Raw genomic sequence first — 11,981 nt, forward strand, 5'->3', positions numbered from 1 at the left:
GGTCTACCAAGGACCCGGCCCGCCGAGACCGGGGAGTCTGGGTCCTCCAGAGGACCCGGCCTGTCGTTTTGGACACAGCCAGCGTTAGTAGTTGCTTTGGTCGCAGGATGATGATGTCACAACAAAAGCTGCAGAGCAGCGAAGGCTGTGTTCCATTGCAAAACACTTACATATAATCTTTGACATTAAGCCACCACATTTACAATAAACGTTTACATTTAAATTTAGGATTTAACATTTAGTAAAAATTAGCAAACTGTAACAGCAATGAGCTAAATAATTTTGAAGTAGGATTTGAGCTAAAGTGAGCATTTTTTAATCTTTAATTTACACTTTGTGCCCCATAGAATTAGGCACCATTAATTGAGTAAAATCTGCTTATTACAAGATAAATGTAAAAGAAAAAACTGTTAGGCTTTTAGTGTATAAGAGAGAGAAAAACCAAAATACGTGAAAGTTTCTACCTTTTTTTCTGTTTATTTGATGAATATTTTATGCCGCCCTCTGTATCATGGTAGCATAAACAGATCAATGTCATGACACGTCGGTAAAGACGCAGTGATCAGATCAGCGATCTCCAGCTGAGTCCTGCTTCCTGTGATGAACGACTATGTAATGTGGACGTTTGTCTCACACACTGTCTTTTTTTTTAGATTTGTTGTGACTTTTTGGCATTTCCTTCTGTTTTGTGATGTGCAGTTTTGAGATGTTTGTTTTCTTTTCCTGTTTTGCCTCATTTGAAACTCCTGCTCGTCCAGTTTTGTTGTGTGACCGCGGTCGTGCACCTCAGGTCTCCCTTTTCCTGCTCCGTCCAAGGACARCTCTTTGTCTTTGTCCCATCCTGTTCTGATTTAGTTGTGCTTTTTTAAATCTTTTAAAAATCCAAGAAGCCACCACAACTCCACCAGCATCTGAGTATTACAAACCTCACTGTCCTCCCTCCTGACGTCTCAGTACAAACGTCTCACAGTTTCAGGCGGACTCGGTGCTTTTCCGCTGTTTGAATCAGGAATGATGAAAGTTCTTATCTGTTTGTCTTTTAAATATTTCACAAACTAAGATAACAGTCGAGTTATTTTACTAAAGTTTGAATCAACATGTGGGTCTGATGGACGGAGATGTTTTTATGGTCCGTAGACTTTGGTCAGTTTGAGCCGCTGCGATGATGGATCRCAGTCTGTCTTTGCTATTTGCTCAGCAGTTTCTCTTTCTTTGTTTGGTTTTTCTGGTGAAACAAAAAGAAGGGATTTCAGCCAAATGATCCAAACTCAACAAATAGTATCTGCTGTTTTCAGGCTGTTGGACTGAGGAATGCTTGATAAAATCTTTAAAAACAAGAAGCCAAACTGCAGAAGATGAGATCAGGGGAAACATTTCTGAAAATATTTAAACTGAATTGCTGTGGAAGGAAATTGGATGAAACAATTAAAAACTCTTTATTTTAAATATTAAAAATGTTTTATCACAGTCCTTCCTGTCAAACCTGCTGGGTGTGTCTGTGTTTAGGGTTTGGAGGAATCTATTAAAAGAAACAGAGTCTATAAATGTGTAAGATATTTTTTAAAAATACAATTGTGTTTTCTTTTGACTGGAATTAATTTATGATGGGTGTGGCGACCTGAAATAGACAAACCAAATACAAAGAACTGCACAACTCCAGATTAAAATGTTAGTTTATAGGCAATTGAGTCTTGAGCTGTATTTTTTTTTTTTGCAATACCTTCTTATTTTCACTTTTAAATTCTACAGTTGAGGTCTGTATAAAGTGGAACTGCAATGCTTTGGTCTGAATTTCTCCCTATTGTAGCTCCACAAGCCCCTCTTTCAGTCCTTTTCTAAAGTGGGTCTCAGAGCAACTCATTTTGACACTGTCTCTTTAAAGTCAAACCCACCCCCTTCCACTTTGTTTGGCCATTTTTGCAGTTTGATAGCACCAGGAGAGACTAAATTCTAATTTTCCGCACTGCTAAWGACTCCAAGTACACAACAAACTGCATTTAATGGATAAAAAAGTAGATTTTGCCTGATATGTTCCCTTTAAATGTTTCGTTAACTGTCAGTATCTGTGTTTTGTTTTTGATACATTTGTCAGGTTTAGGATTAGATTTATTCCTTTTGGTCCAATTTGTTATTTGGTTCTGGTATTTGTGTTGTCATTYAGCCACTCTACCTGAGTTCAGCTCCTGCTCCTCAGTCAGGCCACGCCCACTTCCACCTGAACCCTCATTACATCTGGCTGTTTCTCATCTCGTCATCCTCAGCTTATATAACCACTGGTTTGTCACTAAACAGAAATCCCTTTTTCATGCCAAGTCTGGTTTCTCTCAATCCAATCTGTGTTTATTCCAGAGTTTTATAAACTTTTGTTTTCTCGTTAGAATAAAGTCTGTTTTTGTTTTTGAGCTCTTTGTGTTGATCTGCATTTCTGGGTCCTAACCTCCTGCTACAGTGMAGTTCAACTTTGGAAAGAAATAAGATAAAAATGCTCTACCAGCACTTTATGTTGTTTCTATCCTGATTTTCTAATTTCCTATTTCATTATTTTGCTTTTTCCTTTAAAGAAATTCATTAATTATTTTCTGACACCACTTCAGAACCTAAAAGAGTCAGAAACTAGTCTAGAAAAATGTCCTGATGCATCTCAGTAATCCAGGTAAAAAATCAAAAGGAAAAAAAATTGTATAGGTCTTCTGGACGGGTTCTTCTCTAATGAAACGTTTCGTCTCTCCTCCAAGAGACTTCTTCAGTCTGAGAGTTTCAGGCAAAATTCAGGCTTTTAAGCCCTGCCTCCATGTGACTGATACTCACATCACATGGCTATCGTTGACACCTAATTAACACCTATTGTTAACAGGGGGTGGAGTGATACTGGCAATAGCAGCACTGTAGGAGGGGGACAACTGAAAACGGAGGCCTCAACCTCTGTTTAATGATGGACGGTCTTTCTTCACAAAAATGGCTTCTTTTACTCCTCTCAAACCAACGTTCCTCTCTATCAAGAATGAGAACATCCTCATCTCTGAAARAGTGACCGCTGGCCTGTAAATGAGTGAAAACTGCAGAGTTCTGGCCATTAGATGTAGCTCGTCTGTGTTGGGACATTCTTTTGAACAGTGGCTGCTTTGTTTCCCCGATGTATAACTGGTCGCAGTCCTCCTGGCACTTAACAGCATATACAACATTGCTCTGTTTGTGCCGGGGCACCGGATCTTTGGGGTGAACCAGCYTTTGCCGTAATGTGTTTTGGGGTTTGAAAGCYACTGGGACATCATGTTTAGAAAATAARCGTCTCAGTTTCTCCGAAACACCCGCAACATACGGAATAACCACTGGTTTGGGTCTGGGTTTGGGGTCTTCATTTTCACCTGAAGGTTGCATGGAGTCCTGTCTGTGTTTCCTGTCTGCTTTCAGGAAAGCCCAGTCAGGATAACCACACTGCTCCAGGGCCTGTCGTGTGTGTGATTTCTCTTTCTGCCTGGCTCCTGGGTTTGTAGGGACACTGTCGGCTCTGTGGTACAGAGTCCTGATCACTCCTAACTTGTGTTCCAGTGGGTGGTGGGAGTCAAAACGCAAATATTGGTCTGTGTGGGTGGGCTTACGATATACTGTACGCCAGTTTCCAACTGTCCTCCATCCGAAACCGAGACATCGCAATCCTCTTGGAAGAGAGACGAAACGTTTCATTAAAGAAGAACCTGTCCAGAGGACCTATACAATTTTTTTTCCTTTAGTCTAGAAAAACAAAAACATCGTTTGCAGAACTGAGCTAGTGCGTTAGCCAACTGTTCAAGTATCCAAGAAACACAGATTTAACTTTGTGATTATTCTTGTAACAAACTTCCTCTTTCTTGTTGCACTTTGTTTAACAAGGTAAAGTGATTGATCCAAGTCCACACGCACACACACACATACACACAGCTGTAAACACACACACCCTATGTTTCCTGTCTCAACCCTGTCAGCAGCAAAATTAAGCAAAAAAAAATCTCTTTGTTTTCACACTCAAACCGTTTCCTGGAAGTGTTGGGAGCTCTGAAAAATGACAGACGACTTCCTGCCTGTGCTAACAATACGAGCTTCAACATTTAACTTCAGGCCTGGTCCAAAGTCCAGAACCTGAATCCTCCAAATGCGTCCTCCAAATAAAACCGTGACATGATCATCACAACTTTCCTGTATAATGAGTTAGAGACCAAACAACAGAAAAAAAAAAAAAGAGTGTAATTTTCCCTTTAAATCTGTTGTGGTAAGACTTCTCCATCCTGGTTGCTGGTTTGAGTCTAAGACATCCTGTTCCCAGTCCCTCTGCCAGCTGGTACAAGTTTACACCGCAGCTTTACGCTAACACGCCATCTCCCCGCTGACAAACATCACAACCGTGAGAAACGTGTTCGTCTGTCAGACTCAGATTCCCACGGTGACCTCATCCAGCTCCGGGGCTCCTGATAGGCTCGTCGGTTAATCGACAGCATGATTGATTGGCGGCAGAGCGAGAGAAGCTGCTTTCTGTCAAGAATCGCAGAAACGGCTTTCAGAGCTTCGACGCCTCTAGACTGCAGCTTGAACCATTTTACCAAAATACACAACATTAATAATAACACAAAAACTTGATGCATAAACATTAAAATCAAATTTAACAATTATTATTGTCACAACTTTTTCTGGGTTAACATAATGTTTTAGGGTTGAGCCTAAATTTACACAAGGGCTGGGACCGATTCCCTTTAATCGCATTTGTCAAACTAAAGAGAAACAAAAAATGAATTACGTTGTCTAAAGAATTATTTTGCTTGTGTTACTCAGTCAGCCTCATTGAATAAATGAAAACAGACCAAACAGAAACATGAAGGTTTGCCAACTTTAGGGGCAGATTATGTCTAGACAGAGCAAAACTGTCGAGAGGGCGATAAATAAAACGCTTAGTTCTGACAAAAATCCAGATGTTTGTGCAGAAATTACATTTAAAAGTCAACAAGTTAGTTTTAGGCGTTAAATTTAACCAAGCTAAATTTAATAGATTTATGTTATTATTATTACTTGTAAAATTTGAGGTCTGTTTTGTTTGGTAAGACTTGAGTCAAGTGCAGGACGTTTCCTGCAGAGATGGATATTTCTGCTCTTTGTGGTTTTCTGATTAAGAGCTCACGTTTTCAGAGCAGACTGTTCTCATCCAACGCTCTGCTCTGTTGGGTCCAAAACTGGCTGCGCATTTCCARCGTGACCACAAAATGTATCCAGAACAGGCACAAGGGGGAGGAAAAAACTTTAAAAAAAAAAACGGGGAGGAATCACCTGGGACAGTCTTGTTCCACATCTTCTTGGTCACCACATCTCCTTTGGGCCTCTTCACCGGTCCCGGTCCTGTCCTCTGCTGGCTCAACGTCTCGTTCAGAGCCTGGGAGTACAGCATCATGCCGTCGTAGAACCCCGCAGCTATCAGGTTGTACTGACGGAGACACAAAGGGTCACGGGATTTTATGTGGTGGAAATATCAAAACAGAGCGCATCAGTCAGGAACAAAAAGAAAAAACATTTCTACACACCAGGGAGTCTTTGATGGTAAAGTTGTACGATTTCTTTGCTTCGCTCTTCAGAGTTTCGACAAACTCAAAATATTCTGGATTCTGAGGCTCCAAGTAGGTCAGCACCTTCACACTCTGTGAGGAGGCAGAGAGCCAGGATTATAGGCAGGGAGGTAAATCACCAGATTTATCACGATACGATACTTAAATGATTTAACAATACGATATTTCTTTATCACAAAGTCTGCCACGGCACAATTTTGATTCAGTTTACAAATCTGCAATCAATACATCGATCCATATTGAGCATATGATGACAATATAGATTTTTTTTTCAGTTTACCCTGAAATAATTGAATTATTATCCTTTGTATTAATACAGTATATTGATGTAAGGTTACGCCCTCTGCAAAATCACAAGAAAATTGCAAGGAAGTTGGCAAATTCTTCCTGGCAGCATCACAAAACTGAATGTTTGCAACCATGTGGCATCGTTTTTTATGACAACTTTATTTGTGTGCGTGGCATGCAAAACTGTATTTTAAAGCAGTAGTAACTCATATGTGTTTGTTGCTTTTTCACCATATTAACAATAATTTAACAAGAACTTGGCCACTCAATTGTTGGTTTCACATTTTTCAGTGGCATAAAGACGATCAGGGAGTTCTCCTTTTGGTGTTACGTCAGTTACGTTTTCAAAATTCTAACGGCYGCAGCGCAGTAAGATACTGGCTTCTTTATTGACGGATGACGAACGAAACAATCTGGACTTTTATGACTTTATTCAGGTGTCAGGAGAGGTCGTTCAAAGGCTGAGATCAGGATTTCCGTCAAAAATTAAAGGAGACCAATTATGGGCCCTAGAAAATTTTATGGTATGTCTGTGGGCTATCCAGACCATGTTCGTTCAATTTAATGCACAAAATAATTCTCAGATAATAAAATTTCCCATTTTCTAGTTCTGCCTGCTCTGACTTCGGTTCAGAAGAGCTGTTTATGTTAATGAGCTCTGTTGGTAACGCCCTCCAAAAATCTGTTGACATTAACTCCGCCCTCCAAAGCCAGCGTTTACGTTAAGCATGGCTAATAATAGCAGAAGCTCCGTTGTACAACCATATGAGACCCAGAGGCAGAGTCGTAGTCCCAGCTTCTTTTTTTTCTCTCCCTCCTCTGCTCTGCGCTCACTCTGCATGCTGTTACCAGAGCAGGGAGCAGCAGCGGTCAAAATACCTCAGAAACTCAGGTTCCGGCGGGTTGTCGTACGGCTTGTGACATCACAAAATGACAAAATGAAGTATAAAACTTGTCATTAATACACATTAAAAATACATTTACTTACAGTGAATATGCCCCTGGGTGCATTTTTTTTGGTCCTAGGACTGTTTTTTTAAGAAGTACATACCCAAAGTTGAATAAAAAAAAACTTTAAAAAGTGAATTTTGCATAATAGGTCCTCTTTAACATCAGCAAAAAGAAACCAAAAAACAGAATCAGACCCGCGTCTCACCCTGAAGGCGAGCTTGGCCCCGTAGTCATCCTGGTCTCCTCTGAACCAGGGCCTGACGGGTCGTCCGCCCCCCACACTGTCTGCGAAAAGATCAATGTAGAAGAAGACAAAGCTGTCCAGCTCCACTCCTTCCTTCCAGAACTGGACCATCAGGTTCCTCAAGATGTCCCGGGAGCAGCACAGGTACACCACTGTGGAGTGGGAAACAAAGAAGTGTTTTTAACACAATATAATGTTTATTTACAATCATTTGCCCTGTTTGGAAAATGCTTATAGTGCTTTTGATTCTGTCTCTTTATTATTCGTAGTTTTGCCCTATTTTAAATAAGAGTTACTGTAATAATTATCTGTCTTTGGTTCGTCACAGTGTGTCTTTGTTTTCCTCTGTGTTAACAGTCTGCTGGGTCCAGTGTGACGGCGTCAGACTGTAGATCAGGCCTGCCGGGCTCTGTCTGACAGAGGCTCATGACCTCAGCGCTCAGCTCGGCTGTTTCCATGGCGATAATCGCAGAACCTCCACTAACGAGCTCCGGGGCAGGACAGGAAACACTCGTTAAAGATTGTTATGAATCAGCCAAGGTGCGAACTCCGCTCACAAGAAACTGATACAAAAATTGGCCACAGACTGGGTCTAGATTGATCATTTTCATACTGAATGAAAGCGTTAGAAGCATCAGGCAGCTTTTTAAAAAAAAATCTTTTTTTTATTGGATAATGGGATACAAATGTGGCATGAGAACAAGTAAAAACCATCTTTCCCCCCAAAACATGTCGGCCCATCCCATTCCACCACGTTCCGCTGCAGACTCAAAATAAAAACCTCCCGTGTGCCACTCAGATTCCTACAAAAAAAATACAAAATATGTCCATCCCAGACCAATTCATTTAGTCCCCAAGGCAGCCTTAATAACATGGACAGAAAGTTTCACATGTGAAAACCAGAAGCTTGCATGTTGTTTTTCCTGCAGTCAACTGTTTCTAATAAAACTTTAGAAAAAAAAACATGATTGACTGAGAGATTTTTTAGCTGTGACACACGCCCACATGTTTCCATGACTTCAGAGGACATTACACGGATTTACTCTTATTTCTGCAAACCTTACTCTAATCGTAACCATAACTACCCCTCCACTAACTTCCTCTCCTCTCCAAACCTGAATATAAACGTCCTCACGTTAGCGTTTATTGATATACAATATTTCAAATCGAAGACACTTCCCCATAATGCAACTGTGTAAACAGATTTTGACCCCGCGTCATGAATTATATCTGACAAACACAAACACACACTCAGAGGTAATTACTGTGAGGACATCCAACACTGCTGCGGGCAACAGCTGGTGCCGGTGTGAGGACAAGAAGCAGTTAGTGTGTCTGTGATGATGTCACAAATCAAACTGTGCCCGGTCTGTTTTAGTCCTGCTGGGTGTCTGATCTTTTAAAAAATATATATTCTTTATAAAACATTTCTCTCATTCACATCTCAAACCTTTCTCTATTTAGTTTCCATAAGCTGTCATTGAAGCTACAATCTGCAAAATCCACATCTAAAAATCACCTCAATGATAAAAGAATAACTCTTAGAGAACTTGCATTTTCTGCAAAAATGCAGTGTGAATTCTTTTTAATAAAAGATTTTTGCTGAAAGAAAAGACGCACAAAAAATTTGCAATCTGTAACAAATTAGAAAAAGGAGGTAAATAAGCAGAAAAATAGCTAAAACACAGCTGAAAAGCTGAATATAGCACAATGAAGCAGAAAGCGCACATATTTKCTGAATTAAGCAGCTGAGAGAAGTGGCTACAAAAAGGTGACATTAGCTGAAAATGGAAAAAGATAGCTTAAATTGCAGAAAACTGCTGAAAGAAGCGTAAAAACTTAACTGAAGCACAAAAATAAATCTGGAGAATAACTGAAAAGAGCAGAAAGATAGTTGAAAAGCAGAAAAACGGGCGTTTATTAGCAAAACAAGCAGCTGAAGGAGGCTAATMTTAGCACAAAGTAGTCCAAAACTAGAATCAGCACAAAAGGTGTAAAGTTAGGTTTGTCTTAAAGTGGCAGAATTTTGCTTTTATATCTACTCCATGTAGGGACTGTTAGCTTGTCGATCTGGTCAGAATTATTTGTCTAAATTGAGGTCATTCCAGGAGCTTTCTACAGTAAAATGTTAACTTAAATATCTGAGCTATTCATTTGAGGTACATAAAAAGATTATATTTAGCAGATAAGACAAATACTGTCTGTGCATAAAGTTTTTAGCAGTAAAAAAATGAATTGTGAGTAATTACGTAAGATTAGATTAACATCTAGTACATCATTGGTTTGTAAAACTCTAAACGTGATTTGTTTCAGATGATCAGACTTCTTGTAATTATACTAAAAGGTGGGGGAACGGTATATGATACTCTAACATGCAGAGTTACTTTACTGCATGACAGCAGCAGTATGTTTCAGATTAAACAAACATGAAGGTCAACAGAAGAGGATTAAAGGGACACGTTTACTTCTTCTTCTGCAGTGAAAAGTGCTGATTATTTACAGGTGTGCGCTTAGAGGTCCAACCAAAATGTCCTCACAATGTAGGAATGTCCTTAGAATGCAGGAATGCCGTCACTCCTGAGGCCCTAAACCGAAATTGGCGCTCATAAAACGAAACAAAAAAAGCACACAAACATGCGCACAAACCAAAAAAAAAAAAACATAGAGCGGAGGTCAGTCATTAACCGGTACGGAGAAAAATAAAATAATAATTAACTATTATTTACGGACATCAGGGCAGGGGAGGGAATCAGGGAGGATGAGGAAAGAAGAAGGAGGACCGAAGGAGTGGAGGTGAATTAAAAACAGCGAAGGAAAAGGAGTTGGAGTGTCGGACCTCAAGAGTTCATGCAAATCCGGTGGATGGTTGGTCCCAATGGAGAGAAGTCAATGGGAAAAAAAATCTAAGAGTTTCAAAGCTCCGAACGTCTGGTATTTTTGGAAAGAATACAAAGAGAGCAAAGAAAATGTTGGACCAGGGTGGTGAAGGCATCTCAGAACAAAAAAAAAAAAGAAAAAAAAACGAACATTAAAAATTAAACGTTAGAAAAATCAGTGGCAACAAGAGCTCCACGATATATCCTTTGAACACTGCAATAGTCACACTGCAGGTCCTGTGATGTAGGAGGCAAACAAATCAATTTATCTCAAGACTAAACCATTGCACTTAACGGTCGCGTGTTACAACTTTTATTTTGAAGGGTTGTTCCCGCCAGTGGATTGGGCGTGGGTGGATTTGAGTCAAAACAAAATCTAAATCTTTCATTTTTGTTGTGAAATTTCTGGGGATAGCAACGGCGAGGTTTTTTTCTGAGAAGTATTGTCGGTGAATTCTCGAGCTGTGGAGGAAGACGACGAGGATCTTGACGTAAAACGAGGAAGATGAGCAAATTTGCAGAGAAAAGAGGTAAAATAGTGTTAGCATGAATGCTAATATGATGGAAGCTAGGTGGACGAAAACATGGGCCCCGGGCCCCCAGCACGATAAAAGCAAGCAATAAATGATAAAAAATAACTCAAATACAGTCAAAAAACATACTTGTAACATGTACATCTGTTAAAAATAGCTGTAATTTTTTATTGCGTGGCTCAATATGGWGCATCCCTAGTTGCGACCCTAATGCTTTTCTGATCACAGAAAGAAAGAAGGCAAGAGAACAAAGGTGAAACAAAAACCCCTGAAAATGGCGGCTGCTGACCTCGTCCATTCTCGCGGATCCTTTGAACCACCATCTTGTAGTTTGGCTCGCTCTCCAAGGAGTAGTCGTACGTGGATATATTGTGCACGCCCAGCAGTTCGTACACCCCCTCCACGGCGAAGTAGCACTGCCTGTCGTCGTCCGTATCCTTGTTGTCGGTGTAGACGAGCATGACTTGCCGCTGCCAACGGAAGGTTTCCTGGATCACCGTGCTGAACTCTCCCAGCTTGATGTGCGTGGGGCCCGTGTTGGTGACGGCTTTGTAATGTTTGAAGCCCACCGCGCGGGCCCCGGCGGTCACCATGGGCACATCCCAGTGGCTGGTGAAGCGAGCGACCGGTGAGGAGGAGTAGTCGCATCCAGGTCCGATGAAGGCCCAAGGGTCGTAGGACATCTTCAGGTCGACGGCGACCAGCGGCGCCATGGAGTCTGAGCAGAAGCCCAAACGGTTCTCCGAGTTGTTGTGCACCAGGTTGAGCTTCAGGCCCGGTAGCAGGTGAGGGTCGGCGTTCACGCGGCGGACGGCCAACTCCAGCGCCGGCCCGACTCGAGGCCACGCCCAGGCGTAATCCGTGTTGGTCAGAGGCAAGATGGCCGCGATGGTGACGACCTGAAGATCGTCCGTGGTGTTGTCAGAGGATAACGGGGGCTCAGCTGCTCGGACGAAGGGCAGGAAGAGGAGGAGGGAGAAGCACTGCCAGGACGACATGATGAGGAAGAGTTTCAGGGCCAGGCAGACGTTCTGCAGGGAATAGATAACAACTGATTTAATAAATAACATGACCTGTGTGTAAAACAACTAGTCTGACAAGATGACATTCACCGAATCTGTGGTTTTATACTTCTTATCGAACAACTTCTGGATAAAATCAGCCTGTAGCTTCTGTTTTAGTTTATGTTGTGTAGTTTATCCCAGAGATTCTTAACCTATGGGCCGCGAGCGCCACCTTGAGGTCCTYAAAAGAACAACAGTTTTTAACTTTGGGCCGCAGAGGGCCGCGGGACCGCATTGATTTTGAATAAGGTGCAATACACTTTCTCACCACTAGTAGCAGTAGTGCGCCACTCAGATGTTTAACAACTTTTTAATATGTAGAATAAGAACCTTAGAAACCTGCCGAGAATGGAAACGTATTATGAAAAGTAGAAGCAAAAATGAAAGTAACTCATCAAAAACACCAAAGTTTGTCACTAATATGAAGAGCAGCTTCTGTT

The 11,981-nt window shown here is 41.2% G+C and overlaps 1 protein-coding gene across 1 annotated transcript in view; it reads right to left on the minus strand.

Annotated features, from left to right (window-relative positions):
* npr1a (natriuretic peptide receptor 1a) overlaps window positions 1–11,981 on the minus strand; it is a gene marked incomplete in the record, with an annotated part of 37,273 nt that overhangs the window by 21,818 nt on the left and 3,474 nt on the right. Inside the window, 4 exon segments of the mRNA XM_014022464.1 lie at window positions 5,293–5,446; window positions 5,544–5,657; window positions 7,030–7,220; window positions 10,767–11,508. Coding sequence (XP_013877918.1) covers window positions 5,293–5,446; window positions 5,544–5,657; window positions 7,030–7,220; window positions 10,767–11,475 — 1,168 coding nt within the window.

This window comes from Austrofundulus limnaeus, unplaced genomic scaffold (assembly GCF_001266775.1).
Source record: "Austrofundulus limnaeus strain Quisiro unplaced genomic scaffold, Austrofundulus_limnaeus-1.0 Scaffold330, whole genome shotgun sequence".
NCBI lineage: Eukaryota > Metazoa > Chordata > Actinopteri > Cyprinodontiformes > Rivulidae > Austrofundulus > Austrofundulus limnaeus.